We start from the raw sequence: 18,463 nt of genomic DNA, 5'->3' as shown, positions 1-18,463 counted from the left end.
ACCAACCAAGATCTTAGAGAGTGGAGGTGAAGTTCGGCAGATAAGGGACCTCTGGCTGACTTGCTCTGGGCCCCGGCGTGGCCGGCAGGACCTGCATATCTGCCCGCCAGCCCGCACTGGAGTGGCAGGGTTGTGCCACAGTAGCGCCCAGTGAATCAGGTTGGCAAACTTAAGCGAGCATTCACCTAGAGCGAGTGAATTGTTAGCAAAGCGAGGCCGCGCTCCAGCCCGCACTGTTTCTGATTCCGTGGGACCTGGTGGGCCCCAAAAATCTGCATTTCTAACAAGTTCCCAGGTGTTCCTGACGCTCCAGGTCGGGACTCCCACTTTGCGACCCTACGCACTAGACATTTGCTGCACGGATAAAGGTCAGAGAGCGGCGCCGGACACTCACTTCTCACCCTCCAACGTCAGTCCTCCCGGGCTGGTCCGCCCACCTCGCCCTCGCACGGCCTCCAGGCTCCAGGTGGTTCCCCTCCCCCAACTCCGCCAGGGAGGCGTCGGCCCCGGGATCCCCCACTCCGCCCAGAGAGGGTCGCGCTCCCCCCGGGGGTGGAGGAGCACGGGGAGAAGCCCTCTGCCGCACCCGCGGGCGTCGGTGCAGGGCCCAGGTGCCGGAGGATTCCTTCCCCGGACGCTCGCCGCGGGCCGGGTCGGGACTCTGAGCAGGCGGGGCGGGGCGGGGCGGGGCGGGGGCGGCGCTCCGGTGGGCGCGGCGGAGCCAGCCGGGGCGGGGGCGCGGCGCACCTTGCTCCCGGCGCCCGCGCCCCGCGCCGCCGCCAGCCCCTCCCTGCGCTCCCGGCGCCCCCGCCCGCTAGAGACGATTCCAGCCCCTTCCGTCCGCCGCGCTCCGCCGCTGTCCTCCGCCGGCCCGCGTGGGAGGACGATGGGTCAGCGCGGAAAAAGTGAATGAGGGCGGCAGCGGTGGCGGCGGTAGCCAGCGCCTGAGTCGGCGGGCCCCGAGCACCGCCCGCGCCCCGGCCCCAGGCACCATGGACGCGCCGCGCGCCTCGGCGGTCAAGCCCCCGACCGGGTAAGCGGCCCCGCGGTCGGGCGGGGTGGAGAGGGGGCTTCCCTGGGCTCGGACGCCCGCGTCCGCACCGCGCGCTCCCGGGCAGGGCGCCCTCTCTGCCGCCCCAGCGGGTGCTGGTGGTAGTGGTGGAGCAGGTGGTGCGGTGCTGGTGTTGGGTGCTGGTGTTGGGTGGTGGTGCGTGCTGTGTACTTTGGGCGCCCGGGTCGTTGCCCAGGTAACCGTGTCGGGCCGGGGCCGAAGCGCACGTTTCGCGCGGGGTGGTTTGTATGCAGGCGTCCTTATGGGGGTCCCCGCCAGCACAGCCCCCACTCAGCTCCGAGCTTTCCTCAGGCCCCCGAAGTGTTTGCCGTAGGGGTGGTGCGGGGAGCGAGGGGACGCCCGGCCTTTGACTCCGGCCTCTTCCCTGCGGGCTTGCCCCTGGCCGGTTCCTATCAAGTTTCCCTCTCCCGGCCTCGGCGGCAGCCCCAGGATCGGCTCTCCCGGCAGCGTGGAGGGGAGGGCTCCCCGGCTTCGCAGCCGCCCGGGCCCCGCGTTCTCGGAAGGTGTTCGGATTGCCCGGAGGGTTTCATGGCAGCAGCTCTCCCTCCCTGCCTTTATTCCAGGGTCTCCCCTGGCAGTGGAAGGGGCGTCCTAGTGGGGCCAGGCCTGAGGCGCAGACATCCGTAGCGGACCCGCGAGTCTGGCGGCCCATCCCTGTCTTCGCGGTTCCGCTTTTGCCCAAACCTCTCCCGGTTTCTGTTTGCTATCCCCACACCTTGCGTGCAGGGATTACACGTCACATTCAGGATTTGACTCTCAGAAAGAGTAATTTCCCTCAAACAGGACGAGCAGCCCTGCTCATTATTCAGACCCCGAGCCAGGTGCGCCGTGCTCATCCCGGCCAGCGGTGCAGGCTGGGCCGCGGGGTAGCGCGCAGTCCCGGCGGACTTTGTAGTTTTAAGCGCGGCGCGCCGGGGACCTTCGAACTCGCTCGCTCGCCTGGAGCAAATGTGTATGAGTCTTGCAAATGGAATGAGGGTTGGGGTGAGCCCTGCACCTGCTTACTGAATGGGCCCACTTTCTGCTATGGCAACTGGACTTGAAGGAGGCAGCTTTGGGGACAACAAATCTTTTTTTCTGTTACAGTTGTGTCCCACTGACTCACCCTGCCCATGTGCCCATAGGCGGGCGTGTTGCCCAAGTGTGTAAAAGACTTTCAGTCGGGCTCTTTTTAAAATTTTAAAGTTTTCTTTTAATGCCAGGAAAAGGTGAGCCAGGTTAGCAAATCAAATAATCCTGAAGCGGAGGAATGTTAAAAAGAAGTTTTCTTTCTCTCTCTCTCTCTCTTTTTTTTTTTGCAGTGCACTTACTGGTGGTTATATAATTCTCTTTGAACAAACAAATTCCCCAGAAAGAAAGTAAATGTGGGAAATCCTTTTTCATGGTAATAGGCATCCCCAAATAACAGGGAAATGTGAAACAGAGGTATCTTTAAATCTGTGGCTTTCATAGCCTATTAAATGAGCCTATTTAAGGACACTGAATTATTTTGTCACTATCACCTTATAAATAAATATGAAGACAGAGAGAACATTTAAAAGGCCGGCAAAACTGTATCCAAAGAGTATCTGTAAGATCCTTGAAGGGAGTCTAATGATAGAAGTGAAAGGACTTACCCTAAGAGCGTGGCACTCTTTTCAGCCTGGTACTGTGTGGCAAGAGGTAGTCGAGGGCTGGCCTTCTCAGGGCTTCCCAGAGCTCTGATTGGCTTTCATATTTGAATTGCAAAGGAAAACTAAGGATTTTTGCTATGGAAAACATGAAATTATTCCTGATGCATTCAGTTCTTTCCCTCACTCATATCCAGTGTCTAATTTACTTGTCCGAACATCTTTGTCCAAGAAATGTAGACATATTATTTTTAACTTCTATTGTTCTCACTTTGTCATTTGTTAATACTTTCAGTGAAGAAGCATCAAGAAAATGTTAATATCCTTATATTTTTTCAGACAAGAATTACGTGTTTAATAAGCAATTTTGTGTTCAAATCTGAGGAGATAAATGGTGTTAGGTCTTCGAATATTTTATATAATTTAGGTGTATGCTTGCTAATTATAAAGGTTAGATATTGCTGTGAAATTTCTGGCTTTAGTACATTATTGGTGGCAGGCAGATTCTGTTGGCTCTTCACTGAGATTACTCGTCTGTTCCCTGAGATTAAGGCAGTGTTTGCAGTGTGCTTGAGGGAAATTTGTTTTCCATCTGATTCTGCAACCGTTTATTATAAAATCAAACTTTCAGTAAGCCTCTGTCTTCCCACATGATAACAAACTGATGTGGTGAAGCTGTTGCTGTTGCTGAAACTACCACTCCTCCTTGTGTTGTATAGAAACAAGCTAGACTGGGTGCAGTGAATTAACGAGATTTCACCCTGTGGCCTACAAACGCTCTTCTAGAAGATTACTGAAGGGAGATAGGTTGGTGAATGTAAACTCACTGACTCTGTGTCTGGCTAAATTATTAACAGGTAGTTATTAGTTATCTTTGTGAAAAACACAAATATACGTTTTTACTTGGATTGAAATTGTATGTTTTTTACTAGGAATTTCATTAAAACAGTGATGTATGACTTCCTTGACTCCTGGGGAAAGTGTTCTTTTAGGAAAGAGGCTGCGTGCAAAAACTAACAAGTCAGACTTGATGTGACTTTTAGGGAGTTTTAGAGCTCAGTTGAAGTATAAGAATTAACAGAATACTCAGAACACAAATAAAGGCAAATTGCCTTTTGGTGAGGTTTTGAAGTATATTTAACTCTCTACTTTATCTGTTTACTTTGCGTTTGTCTGAATATTTATGGGAGCCATCCCAGTAGTCTGTTACAGAACACAGGGCTAAATTTCCCATTGGACCCTCTGTTAATAAAGGACAGAAGAAGGCTTGCTGTTTGGCAGGACCATGCTTAATTTTTTTTTTCCTATGGAGGAAAGACATGTTTCTGTAGAATACAGTAATCTCCAATGACATGAAATGTCAAAACAGCTGGTGCATTTGATCAATGGCTGTATTCAAGCAGTTTGCCCATGTAAAAATCAGTGGAAGTTTTGCTAATCAGTTTCGTCAAAATGTGGACTTCATGTAAACATAGCTGTTATTCATTTCTTTGCATAAATTTATATTTATTTAATCAAGTTATTAGAACCAAAAGAAATTTAAAAAAATTAACCGAAGTGGGTAACTTGAGCTACTCTAGTCCTGTCGGTGCCGCACATAGTATTAAGTGTAGAAGGCCTGTGACTCTTGGTAGTGACATGGGGCAGCCACAGTGACATTTTGTATGAAACCCTCATAAGCATGCAGATATTAAGAAAATATTAACTCTACACCATAAGAGGAAGCTTAGGTTTCTAGGCCTTTGGCTTTTGGCTAACATGTTAGAGAAAGTGTTTACATTCTTTCAAATGAGAGCATGTATAATGAACTGTTACATAAAACTTTTCCCGTTAGATTTGAGCATTATTTTTAAAAGATATTACTTCTGAGCTACTCTTTATTTTGGCAATTCATTTAAGAAAGTAAAAGTTAAGGATTGCTTGATGTAATGTGGAGAGTAGGCCTAGGAATTTTAATGTTTTGTAATTAAAATATTTACTAATAAATTAGAAGAGTTGGACATTTCTGTGTTGCAATATCACATAGTCTCAGAGCATTTTTATTATTTCTCAGTGGTTCTATAAAGGGGATAGAACTGAAGTATGATTAAAATTTGTTACAAAGGTATTTGTTAAGTGTTGCATCTCTCCTGCCCCCAGGGACTTTTGCCTGCAGTCCCTCCTGTGTTTTCTCGTGACCTCCAGTGCACAGGTGGAGTGGATTATTATTGAGTGGAACCTTGACCCAGGCAGAGTGACAGCCCCCACGTATATGCAGGCCTGGATTCTGTGGACTTCTTAATTTGGGATCCAGGGAATGAAGTCATAATCTGTGTCCACGCAAGTGTTCCCGTAATTATTAAGAAAACAATGATTATAGGATGCATCTATACACCGTAAAAGTAGTTTAGGTTTCTAGGCCTTTTGTGCTTTGTTATAAATTTATGATTAAATTTAATTTTGTAATTGATCTGCAGTTTTGAAAAGTGAGCATAAATATTTGATACCAAAGTAGTATTAATATTTAGATCAAGGACATACAAATCTGAAATATGCTAACACTTGGTTCTGATTTAGACTTGAACTTTGTAAATACACTAAGAGTTCCTGTATTTATTTATTTTTTTGGTGGGGAGACATAATCTCACCATGTCACCCAGGCTGGAGTGCAATGGTGTGATCTCAGCTCACTGCAACCTCCACTTCCTCGGTTCAAGCGATTCTCCTGCCTCAGCCTCCGGAGTAGCTGGGATTTACAGGTGTGCACCACCACACCCAGCTAATTTTTGTATTTTTTTTTTTTTTTAATAGAGACGGGGTTTCACCATGTTGGCCAGGCTGGTCTTGAACTCCTAACCTCATGATCCGCCCGCCTTGGCCTCCCAAAGTGCTGGGATTACAGGTGTGAGCCACTGCAGCCGGCTGAGGTCCTGTATTTATTATATGGTGTTTTCTTGCATTCCTTCATTCTCTCCCCATCCACATTTAATTATGAAGGTTTTATGCGTTGGTTAATTTTAATTGTGTGGTTTTTTTTTCAGTTACCTTATACTATAGCTGAAAAAAAGTTGATATTTCATGACCCACTGAAAGCTTTTACATATCTTCATCTTTGTACTTTTTCTTTATTTAAAATACTGTAGTTGATATTGGTTTATATTACTACATAGAGATGTACTGATAATATGCCTTTTTACACTTTTATGATTTTCATTTATTTGAGTTGTAAATTTTAGTTTCCACCTCCCCCATTTTATACTCTGCTTTCTCGCTTCCACCTTGTCACTTGAGTGTTTCTGGATTTTTCAGGGCCACTCCCTGGCTTTCTGCCCCTGAATTGATGGGTAGCCTATGTCACTTTTCTTTCAGGGTTCCATAATTCCTTATTTTTCATCTGTCTTTTCCTGGAATAGAATTAAAACTTTTTTTCCTCATGTATGCTTTATATGATTCTAGTTGCTTCTTGCAAAGCTAAGGATGGTCAATACTTTCAAGACCTAGTGCTATTTATTCTAGACTAGAGTTTGCTGTCTCCTCTGGTGCGACAATAGACAATGGGTTTCCAACAGTGTGTGTATTTTCTGCTGCCTGTCTCAGGGCCATCCCTGTGCTTCTGAGCCAGCCCCTCCAGAGAAGGATGGCTTTCCCCAGCAGGGAGAAACTCTGTGTCCTCTTGGGGTGTTAGCACGCTTCCCTCTGCTCTCCTCATCAGGTGGCGAGCTGCTCCCTGCCAGGGCCTTGTCTTCTATAGGCCAAGTCCAATTAGAGTAATCCCCCAGCTAAAAACATTTCTATTAAAAAAGAGAAAAAGCTTTTTAAGCAACTGCCAGAGTATATTTTTCTTGGATACATTTGGTTAGACAGATTCCCAGACCACTAATACTTTTGTACAAATACTTTTGTAGATCCAGTTCCCACCTGCACCACACCAAGTGATGCCTGTGAAAAGGACATCAGTTGATTTAGAGAAACCAATAAAGTCCTTATCCCTTAAAAAAAAAAAAAATACAACCGGCCGGGCTCAGTGGCTTACGCCTGTAATCCCAGCACTTTGGGAGGCCGAGGCGGGTGGATCACGAGGTCAAGAGATCGAGACCATCCTGGCCAAGATGGTGAAACCCCATCTCTACTAAAAATACAAAAATTAGCTGGGCTGGTGGCACATGCCTGTAGTCCCAGCTACTTGGGAGGCTGAGGCAGGAGAATCGCTTGAACCCGGGAGGCAGAGGTTACAGTGAGCCGAGGTTGTGCCACTGCACTCCACCTGACGACAGAAAGAGACTCTGTCTCAAAAAAACCAAACCAAACCAAACAAAACAAAAACAACCCTCCAAAGATAAACCAGGTAAGTCACGCGTCCTGGCTGGTCGATCCCATCTCTTGTCTTCCAGGTGCTCCTCTAGCATTCACTGCCCAAGAACCTGAATCCCCATGGGGAGCCATTGCCTTAGAGATGCTCCCACCTCTCTCCAGACAGAGGCTGGCGAGGGCCAGACAGGGCATCCTTCCCTGATTCAGAATGCCCTCTGCTTATTTGTTAATCCTATTGACTTTCTTCTATCAAAGGCAGACAGCGGGAGGATTAGTGGAAAGAAAATTGTCTCAGGAACAAGAAGCTTTGGACCATGGTGCCAGTTGTCCAAGGTGAAATTGCTCCTTCTCCACGCAGCCTGCAGGCCCATCCTGATGGGGCCTCTCCAGACTTGCTCAGCCCAGGGCTGTCTGATGATGCTTCTGCCAGGTGCCAGTGTTCTCTGCCAGTGCTGCCAGACACAGGTGCTTCTGAACACTTGACTGGTGATTATTGCAACTAGGAGCTGAGTCTTTCACCTTTTAAAATTTTAATCCATTTAAACTTAAATAGCTGTGTGTGGCTAGTTCCAGTGGACAGCGAGGCTCCAGCCTTTGGATTTGCCACTCTTTGTTTGCCACCGCAGCTTCCCAGGCCTCACCTGGGGTCTCAGGCTTTCTCTCTCACCTTGGCCTGGAGAGCTTTCTTGCCCCTTTCTCAGAATGCCCGTTGTTTAAGCTGCAGCTGGGGCTCCCCCAGGAGGCCTTCTGAGAGTATCCCTCTCACACCCCACGCCCTCCCCTGTCCGAAAACCTCCTATGGGATTATGATTGTCCCTTTACTTGCCCCTCTGACCCACTGAATTCTGAGCAGCTCCTTGGAGCCAGGACTATTACTTTGTAAGCTTTTGTGTCATCGGTTTGTGGCCTGTGATGCACAGAACAACCCCTGCTTCCTTCTTGCTGGTGGAGGGAGTTAGATAACATGATCTTAAGACTCATGTGAGCTCTAAAATCATATGATTCAGTGTTCCCAGAATATTCTAGAGTCCTCTTTCAAAAAAAACTGTTTCTTAAATTGCTGCATAAATCTTGTTTTTGCCAGCCTGTATGAGAACAGACCGATCAACTGGCACTAACATATTTGGAACTGATGTGCTTGGACTCAGCTTGCCAGCCATGCAGCCTAGTTCGGTGCAGATTTGGGAGGTGTTAAGAGGTCTTATTTTGAGGAACATAAAGTGGCAGTGGCTTAAAGAGGAGATAATTCTCTCTCCTATCTAAAAGCCCACCTCGGGAGTCCTGGGCTGGTGTTGGGGTGCAGCGTTCCCAGAGACCTGCTGATTTTTATTTGGTGCTCAGCTGTGGCTGGTGTGCAGTCTCCATCTGTTCCAGCCTGGCCTGAGGAGGGGGAGATGCACCCTGTCCTTTCGTGCTCCACCTGCCAGCCATACAAGTCCCTTTGCTCATGTCCCCTTGGCCCAACCATAATCACATCGTCCTTAAAAGGGCAGCTTGGAGGCAGGGGGATCAGAGATCTTAGCCGTTGTGATTGCATTTATGACTCCTGTGAGGGCCGGGGGAACGTAGGTGTTAAAGTGTGCGGATGGGTATGTGGCTCCTCTGCCCCCTGCCAGGGTCTTGGGAAGGGGTGCCCCTGACAGTTTCTGGCCTTTCTGAAAAACATGTGCTTAGCTTGCTGTGACACACACCCACGTTCTATAGAGCTCTGACCTACAAAGCCTATGCTTTCCAGACATCTAAGGGGAGGAAGTGACGTTTAGACTGTAATCTTAAAGGCCAGTGGTAAACAGGACTTTGCATCTGCAACACATCGGGGTGCTGACGTCCTTTGCTTTTTATGATGTCTCTGTTCTCCTTGTCCATGCTACAGCCAGCCGCTTCCACTTATTCATAGTGGGCACCATCCTGGAGGAGTTGGGGAAAGAGGATCCCCCAGCCCCCCATTAGGGTAGTTGCACCTGGGAAAGTCAGAGCTTCCTGGTGGTTTGGAGGAGGTAGGCAAGTTGGAGAGAGTCCTTGTTAGAATGAGGAGCATTGGCAAAGCATTGTCTTATCATAAGTGCTCTGCTAAGTGCTCTGCGTGGCTTAAGGACTCATAGAGCTGGAAGAGGAGAAATACCAAATGGATTAACTTTGCAATTACATGTGGATGGTTTGAGCAGTTAAGTAAGTAGCAAACTAAGGCTAAGGAACATAATGGGAAAACCAGCTGTTTGTGTGAATGTATGTGTGAGTGTGTGTCTGTTTGTCTGTCTGTGTGAGAGTGGGCGTGAAGTTAAAGCTAACTTCCAGCACTTGGCAAAGCAGCAGATTACCAAATCAGTTCTGGCAGTTTTCAAACTTAATGGCTTGGGAGTTGTATTTAAAAATAGTCTTGGGTAGGAGTGTTAATGCAGCCGAAGTGTATACTTTTGTTCATGTGGCTAATTTTTTAGTCTCTAAATACAGTTTGGTTGGCTAGAACCCTCTTAATTAAGTGCAAAATCCACTAGTGTTCAATGCACAAACTGTTAGGCTGGAGGGAGACTGATCGACAGCAGCCAGAGTCTAAACATTTGCCATGCAGGGCAGGTCCTTGCCAGGCTTTCCCGTCCGCCCACCTATCCATCTGTCTTGTTGTCTATAGCTACCAGGTAGAATTGGTTTTGGGTGGAACTGAAAACTTCCTTCCTCCTGCTCCTGCCTAAACCACTTATTATGTGATAATGGTTATCTGCGCTGTAACAACATCACACGTAGGAAGAGTGAATTGCAGATCTCTCACAAGAGCCAAGCCACCCAATTGGATTTAAAAAGTGGGAATTGGGGTGATGAAGTCTGAATGTTTCTCATGCTGTGACAACCCTCTAAATCGCTACACTTTACCACTTCTCAGAAATATTTGATTGGTTTCAACGGCACAAGCCATAATCAAAGACTGTGTTCTGAATGCAGTTAATTTGTGAATTTCACAGTCAACAGAAAAGTAAGGAAAACTAGTTTGGAAGCTAGACTAAACTGAAAAATATGTCAGTTTGGAATATTTCCTTATTATTTGTCCATTTCTTTTTGCTTACCATCATGTTTCACATTTTTAGAATGATAGGTTTTTCTAAAGGAGGACCCACAAAAATGTTCTTCGCAAGGACTTGCCTTATTTTGGCATTAGAGCCACTTGCCTGCTGCCATTGTCTAGCTGACAGAGATAGGAGATGGCCAGAACCTGCTCCTTGTGCGTGGGAGGTCTGGCTCTCCCATCAGGGCCCTCTGATGTTGGTAGGACAGTACTGTCCTCTCCTTTTTTTGTTTTTGTTTTTGTTTTTGTTTTGAGATGGAGTCTTGCTCTGGCACCCAGGCTGGAGTGCAGAGGCGTGATCTCAGCTCACTGCAACCTCTACCTCCTAGGTTCAAGCAATTCTCCTGCCTCAGCCTCCTGAGTAGCTGGGATCACAGGCCTGCGCCACCACACCTGGCTAACTTTTTTTTGTATTTTTAGTAGAGCCGGGGTTTCACCATATTGGTCAGGCTGGTCTTGAACTCCTGACTTCAAGTGATCCACCCGCCTTGGCCTCCCAGAGCACTCGGATTATGAGCCTGAGCCACTGCACCTGGCCTGTCCTCTTGGTTTTGTAGGTGAGATTGCCATGTGACTCTGACGTCTCTCGTCAGTGTCCACATCCTCATCGTTGGCCACTCTGCTAGGCCACATTGAAGCACGGAGCTCATTTCCAAAGCTGCTTTATGAAAGCTACTGCTCTAGCTCCCTGCAGGATGAAGGAGGATGTTGCTCTGCTCTATTTCTGAAGCCCTGGAGTGTCTCAGCAGCATTTTGCCATGAAAAGCCAGTGTGCCTGCAGACATTCTTACGACTTATTCCTGGTATAGGAGCCTCATGATTACCTGTTTGATTGTGACAGAACTCATGCTTTTCTAGGATGTGCGATTCCTGAGACTCCTACGTGGGATTTTACTTTTTCGAAGAAATACGTGGTGTGTGATAGGAGAGGACCAAACTCAGCTGTTGCTGAGCACAGAGCAGTTATGAATTAGTATAAGGAGTCGAATCCAGACTCCCCTTCCTCGAAGCAAGATGTTCTGCCTGATACTGGCTGATGAATTAATAAACATTGAAAAGCCTTCCCTTTTGTACTGGATGTTGGCCCAGCTCAGTGTCTTGGGCTGATACATTTAATGAAAACACAGAGCTCTGCTCTATTCAGTAAACGAGCTTCCTTCAAAGTAGAAGCTACACAGAACCCAGACCCACAAATTCACTGATTGTGTTTTCTTTGGGTAACTTTATACAGCCCTTGCTCCAAGCTGCAAGAGCCTCAGTAATGAGCTGGGTGATGCTTTTAGGGCCTCTTCTCTGCAGGTGAGTGGGCCCTGTTGGCCTGGGTGTGCTAGGCAGTATCGGGGCTTCTAGAGGCCAGCACCCTCCAGCAGGGATGAACTGAGCACGGGGAGAAAATAGCCCTGGTGTGTGGCACTTCCAAGCCGCCTCTAGGTTCATGGTGCCTAGTGTCACTGTGTTCCTGGGGCCCCACTCATCTGCATTACAGCTCACACCTCAAGACACTCGGGAAGCAAGGGCCATCTTCATTCATCAAGTACAATGTTTCCCCCCACCCCCGCCCCGAGACAGAGTCTTGCTGCTCTGTCGCCTGGGCTGGAGTGCAGTGATGCGATCTCAGCTCACTGCAACCTCCATCTCCTGGGTTCAAGCAATTCTTTTGCCTCAGCCTCCCGAGTAGCTGGGATTACAGGCACGTGTCACCATGGCTGGCCAATTTTTTTTGTATTTTAGTAGAGACGGGTCTTCACCATGTTGGCCGGGCTGGTCTCGAACTCCTGACCTCAAGTGATCCACCTGCCTTGGCCTCCCAAAGGGCTGGGATTACAGGCATGAGCCACCGCGCCCAGCCATCATCGAGTACAATGTTTTAAGCGCATACCTGGTACCTGGTTTAGGGGCTTTTTAGTGCTGTGAACGAGCTGGTGTTCTTGGCTCTCCTGGGGCCTATGCAAGCAGAATGTCCCTCAATCTATTTTTTGTTTTTTAACTTAGTTTTAGTCACTTTCACAAAAGTAATTTATCCTTATGATGTTTCACTTACCTGTGCAGAATCCTCCTTCTGTTAGAACTGATTGTTCTAAATGACATGCACCAAGTTGGAAGATTATACCTTTTGTCTCTTTATTTTAACTGTTGATCTGTGGAAAATATTGCTTTGTAGACGAGGTATCTAGACAGCAACCTCAGAGGAAAATTATATGTTAGAAATGTTTTCTTGATGTTTACTTTTCATTTTCTGAGTTAAAAATTATATAGTATTCTTACAGTCAGGGATAAGACTGGCTGCAGAGCCTGATGGGAAGTAAAGCATGGCTTGTGTTTACACTGGGCTGGCTTTCGTGATTTACCCATGTGCCTGGGAAGGGGATGCACTTCATTTGTGTAACATTTTTTACTTAGGGCAGTGTTTTTATAATGCTAAATATTTATTGTCATGAAAAGGTGTTCTTGTTTATTTTAAACAAGTGAAAGTGACATATAATTGAAACAGATTTTCCACAAGGCTCAGCTTATGTCCCTCTTTGTTGTGTCACAGTGACATAGGGACTGGCCCTTGTATTACCTAGTGGTGCTGGCATTTGGAGGGGCGGGGGCTGTGCTCTGGGGAGCACGGCTGGTTTGCAGCTCTCTGGTAACTTCTTGGTGAGGGTGTCAACCTACAGAACGTGAGTGGAAGGACAAGGCCCACACATCCGCCCTCCCCTAAAAGCTTTGTCACTGCGAGGGACTGTTTAGCCTCCTCATCCCTCATGACTAAGGCAGAGATGACTGGATTGCAGGGTTTTATGAGATGATTAGAGACCAGGAGTAACAGCATCAGTGGAGGGCCTGTCCCAGGACAGTTCCTATTTTTTTTTTCCAATTATTTCTCATTATAAAATATTGTTATTTTCCCATTATTGTTTTTCTGCCAGTATTCCATCATTCTGGACCAAGAACATATAATAGATGTGAAACTCTGTCCTGACACCTGTTTTTACTAAGACTTGCACTGCCTTTCCAGTAGGAAATATTAGTGCTACCATTTGTTTTCTTATGGTAGAAATGCGGCCAATGCCACCTTGATAGGAAACTAATGATTCTAATGATCAGAAGGGATCTGTTGGTTTAAAACAGAAAAATAGCACTAGAAATACAATACAAATCATAGCTTGTATTCACAAATTGTTTTTCAGTGGATGTTGTAAACACAGGTTTGTACCAGGACCAGGTGGGTCACACCGATGAGGAAGTCATGGGCTGGACAGGGTGGGTTGGGGACTGTGGGGAGAATGAATGGTGACTCCCGTCCCACTGGAAGAGCTTTGTTAGAAGGCTGGACCTGCCTGTGACCTCTGCCTCCCCACTTCTAAATAGAGGTCATTGTGTTTTACCCTTTGTTTTGCTCTCCTAGCAATTCTTGGATGTTGTGAGGGCGAGACCACGATTCCTCCATCATGCAGGTGTGGCTGCCTCTCTCACACCATCACTTTCCAAGCTGACCTTGGTGCTGGTGACAACACGGGACTGGATTCTGGTCTCCTGACTATTGGACCAGTGAGTGGTTTTGGGGGAGCACTAGTGTCTGGGGACTTCCTCTGAACTTCAAGGTGCCGCCAGCATTATTCCATGATACCCTTTACCCATTAAAAATAATATAAAAATAAATGTCTGAGTTTAGTGTTGGTGTGCATGCAGTCAGCAGCCTGTCCCATATGTTCTGTCGGCGGCTCTGCAGACCACTCAGAGAAAAATAACAACATTGGATGACCACCTTTAAAAATGATGTTTGGATATTGGATAAAATCCTCAGCCAGTCTGTAGACCCACTGGGAAAAGTATAAGGAAAGGATCCATACAGAACGGATCAGAATACATTTGTACCTTCCCTGTTTGGAGTTGGGTCAGCAGATAAGCTGAATTTTGATACATGTCTGTGTTTGTCACATGTAACATCTAAGAGCTTGGTAAAATCCCTCTCCCAGGCACATTAACTTCATATAAATAAATAGGTGCTCATGAACACCAGTTGCTTTGACACACTTCCTTGTGGAATGAGTCTGTTTTTGCTAGAGGAAAGTAATGACAAGTGATGCCTCTGTTTCTGTGGCTCCCTCCATCCGGGAGGGCTGGGGATGCCACCCTGTCACCTCTCACCTCCAGTGGCCGTCTCTGCATGCATGGTCAAGTCAGGTGCGCACAGAGACCTGATTGCTGGTTTTGTATTTTTGTTTGTTTGTAGAGATGGGTTTTGCTGGTCTTGAGCTCCTGAGTCAGGCAATCTGGCCGCCTTGGCCTCCCAGAGGGCTGGGATTACAGGTGTGAGCCACCACGCCTGGCCCGGGATTGTTGGTTTTGGATGGTGGGCTTTCCTGTCCACATTCGATTAGGTTTTGTGTCCCCAGATTTTATAAAAGGGTATAAAGCATTTGTGTCTATCTCTGCATCCGAATGTAAAAGCATAAATGTGAAATTATGATCTGTTGTGTTAACTTTGTCATGAGGCTCGGCGAAACATTAATGTATTGTATTTTAAAACATTCTAATTTGTGAAGTGCAGGTTTCTATTGCAGTGATAAAACAGTAGCTTGTTTCTGAGCCGGCAGCCCTGTGAGTGGGGTATTGTTGTCATAGTTGCAGCATTACGTTGGGAAGACTGAGCTGGTGATTTAGCACATGCCAAAAACTGAGTCACCACAGCCGTTTGGTTGGGGGTGAGGGGTGAGGCGTCTGTAACACTCTCTGATAACAGTGCTTGGTGCCCTGTATAGCGTCATCTTTTAAAATGGTAATTTATTATCAACGAGTAAAACTGATCTCAGTTAAGTTCCAGTATTTTCAAAGCACAATTATTACCAGAATTGTGAATTATTATTATTTTTTTCTTAGAAATAAGGTCTTGCTACATTGGCCAGGCCAGTCTTGAACTCCTGGCCTTAAGCAATCCTCCCTGTCTTGGCTCCCCAAAGTGTTGGGATTACAGGCTTGAGTGACCACACCCAGCCCAGAATTGTGAATCTTTTTTTTTTTTTTTTTTGAGACAGAGTTTTGCTCTTGTTGCCCAGGCTGGAGTGCAATGGCGCAATATTGGCTCACCACAACCTCTGCCTCCCGGGTTCAAGCGATTCTCCTGCCTCAGCCTCCTGAGTAGCTGGGATTACAGGCATGCACCACCACATCTGGCTAATTTTGTATTTTTAGTAGAGATAGGGTTTCTCCATGTTGGCTAGGTTGGTCTCGAACTTCCGACCTCAGGTGATCCACCCACCTCGGCTTTCCAAAGTGCTAGGATTACAGGTGTGAGCCACCACGCCCAGTCCAGAATTGTGAATCTTTAGGAAAAAAATTAATGGTCTTATCAATTTACTTTAGTGGTAGAATTTCTTACAAAACTTAACTGCTAGGAAATGATGGCATCATTGCTTTATTTATGTGACCCCCTCCAAATTTATTATGCTGGGAGGGATGCCAGGCCTTTGCCCTTGTTAGCCCAGCAGTCTTCACCTAGTTTGTAAGCACCTCCTAGGATGGGGCCAGGCTGTGGAGATATGCAGCTCGGCGGCTGCCCTCGGGGAGGGCCACGACACTGAAGACCTGTCAGAGCCAACCAGGGGAGAGGCCCCTGGCTCTGACTGTTCAGGAGCCGTGCCTCTTTGAAGCTGGGAGAGGCAAAGCTACCAGGTTTTGAGCTGGGGGTTGAAAACTAGATAAAATGTAAAATGTGGCTGGGCAGAGAGGCAGGCATGGACTGACTCCCAGGAGTGGAAGCCCAAGGATGGAGGAATGCACAGGGGTTCCCAGCACAGTGGGACCCAGAGTGGAGGAACCTGCAGTCCACTGGAGGGGACACTGAGGACAGCAGATGGCTTAGACGCCTGGATCTGCGCTGGAATCTGTGGCTTGGAACCACGTAGCGATGGGCAGTCAATGTGGGGGTTTGGATTTTCTCTGGAAGAGCTGGGGGATTGGTCAGAGGCCTTAAGCAGAGGAGCAGCTTGCTTACAGGGGAAGATTGTTCTTCGAATATTAGACCGACACTCAGGTGTGAGGGAAGTCCCGGAGGAAAGAAGAGAGGGTGGGGCCCGGCAGGGATGGCTGGTAGGACACGGCCCAGGCCTGAGAAACAAGGGCTTGACCTTGCCACTTGCAGTACGGCTGTGAAGGAAGGGGCAGTGCCACTGTGTTGTGAGTTCCGCGCTGAGGTACAGGTGATGGGGGCCCAGGCAGTTCCCCGTCACAGAGCGGAGAGCACGGGCTGTGAGGCTCCTGCTCAGATAGGAAGGAGGTGCCAGGCGCGGTAGTTGAAATTCCCTCACTTACTTTTCTTTGGCGTATTAGTGCTGAGGGTGCTGCCTGCCCAGAAGAGGATAAAGGGTGAGCGTCCTCCAGAGGCTCCAGTCTCAGAGAGGAGACAGATCTGCCAGGGAGCCCCAGAGGAGGGGAGGGTGGCCCAGGGCAGCGCCGGAGGGAGCTGGGGGGGGGGCCCGCTTCAAAGCAGCAACCTGTGCGGTGCGTGTATCCCACCGCACTCACTCCTCATCTCAGCGTGCGGGGTGAGGGTGCTCTTCCCATTTTAACAGTGAGGCACCTGGGACACAAGATAGCAACATGGTGACCAAGGGCAGCCGATGGAGCGGTTAACCCCACATCTGGACCCTGTGGTCACACAGCCCAGTGCACACTCCTAACCCAGTCACATGCACCTCAGATATCCCTGGAAAAGATCCCAGGGGCCCTGATGACAGTTGTGAGTCTGAGCTAGAAGTGGGGAAAGGGTGGGAAGGGTTTTCCAGGAACTGTGAATGGCAGGAACGAGTCAGGTTCTTGGGAGGGTGTGAGTATCCCAAGAGGAAGTGAGTGCGGTGGCAGGCTCCGTCCTCGGTCCTAGCAGGTGGACTGGCAGTTATCACTTCCTCTCCAGAGCTCCCTGGAGAAGGCGTTCTCCCATTTTACCCACAAGTACAATGAGCCCCAGACCGCGTTCCTGCGTCACTTGGGCAGTGGTGACAGGATGCAGACCCAGGCCTGTAGGAGCAGGCAGCTCCTTCTAACATACCACGTGGCTCCTTCTAACACACCACGTGACACTCTGGGTAAGAAGGGTCCAGACCCAGGCCAGGTGTGAGAGGCTTCCCCGCTTTAATAACCTCTGTTTCGGCCAGGCGTGGTGGCTCATGCCTATAATCCCAGCAGTTCGGGAGGCTAAGGCAGGCAGATCACCTGAGGTCAGGAGTTTGAGACCAGCCTGGCCAACATGGTGAAACCCCATCGCTACTAAAAATATAAAAATTAGCCAGGTGTGGTGGTGGGTGCCTGTAATCTCAGCTACTTGGGAGGCTGAGGCAGGAGAATTGCTTGAACCCAGGAGACAGAGGTTGCAGTGAGCCGACATGATGCCACTGCACTCCAGCTTGGGTGACAGAGTGAGACTCTGTCTCAAAAAACAAAACGAAACAAAACAGAACAAAACAGAAAAGCAAACCTCAATTTTGATTCTGAAATCTAAGGCAAGCATGAGCACATGTAATAGGGAAGTAAGGAAGGCACAGCGGCAATAGACTGGGTCATGGGGATCAGAGATGCATGGCCTGTTTGCAGGGCCTTGAGGCCAGCACTGGTCCAGGTGTGGTCCGTGGACTGGTCTGCAGTAAGATGAGTGCACCACTAAGAGTGAGCATCTGCAGACTTTCATAGCAGCTTAATGTTGTTGCGATATTTAAGTGCATGGTCATTGATGGTGCCTCAAGTAGGGTACAGATGACCTGTCTTGTGGAGTCATGGGTCACCTGTGACATGGAGAGCTTTTCCTGTATTATGTTCCTCATCCCCCTAGTAGACCTGTACATAGGTGCCGTTACTGTCACTTTCTTGAAGAGGAGGACACTGAGTGTCAGAGAGGTTGAGCAGCTTGCTCAGGATGACAGCCCACCCCTATAGCCATGAAGCCTTGCAGCGGCCTCTCCCTCAGCACCGTTTCAGCTCTTCATGTTTCATTGTTCTCAGAGCAGGACTGCCAGCCTCTTCCTGGGCCCAGGGCTGCAGCACCCATCCTCCTTAGAGAGCGCCAACTGGGTTTGAGGAGTGCCAGCATGCTATGGGTCAGTCCCCCTGAAACCTGGACTCATATGCTAGGGATTATTAACCACTCAGTCCCTTTGAAACTTGTGACTTTAGGGAAGAAAGAGAGACAGATAGGAGAAGATAGGTAAAATTTGGATGTCCATAGTCTCCATTGATTTACCTTCTTTTCTGTTCTAGCAAATCGAAGCAAAGGATTTGCACAAGTTCTTTGGAATATAATACTTTCTAAACAGCCAATGCTGCACCTCCTGGGCAGACAGGCAGTGAACACCGCTGTGTGTGACTGTTGCCGGCTCATGCATTCGTTAGTGTCTTAAGGATGTCCAGCCCTGGAGGAGTGTGTGTGTGTGTATGTGTGTGTATGTGTGTGTG

General features: G+C 48.2%; 1 protein-coding gene across 5 annotated transcripts in view; it reads left to right on the top strand.

The window, feature by feature from the left end:
- The first annotated feature begins 709 nt into the window (after nt 1-709).
- COBL (cordon-bleu WH2 repeat protein) overlaps nt 710-18,463 on the top strand; it is a 295,152-nt gene continuing 277,398 nt past the window's right edge. For 2 of the 5 annotated variants that reach the window (XM_055347086.2, XM_031013210.3), the window contains exon 1: nt 711-1,033. In XM_055347086.2, coding sequence (XP_055203061.1) covers nt 993-1,033 — 41 coding nt within the window. In that variant the 5' untranslated portion in view covers nt 711-992. Of the gene's footprint in view, nt 1,034-18,463 lie in introns of all 5 variants that reach the window. The other 3 variants (XM_031013212.3, XM_031013211.3, XM_031013213.3) reach the window with 2 other exon arrangements.

The sequence above is a fragment of the Gorilla gorilla genome, chromosome 6 (assembly GCF_029281585.2).
Source record: "Gorilla gorilla gorilla isolate KB3781 chromosome 6, NHGRI_mGorGor1-v2.1_pri, whole genome shotgun sequence".
NCBI classification, from domain to species: Eukaryota; Metazoa; Chordata; class Mammalia; order Primates; family Hominidae; genus Gorilla; species Gorilla gorilla.
The sequence above is the reverse complement of the archived record's forward strand: the minus strand, read 5'-3'. Positions and strand labels throughout refer to the sequence as shown.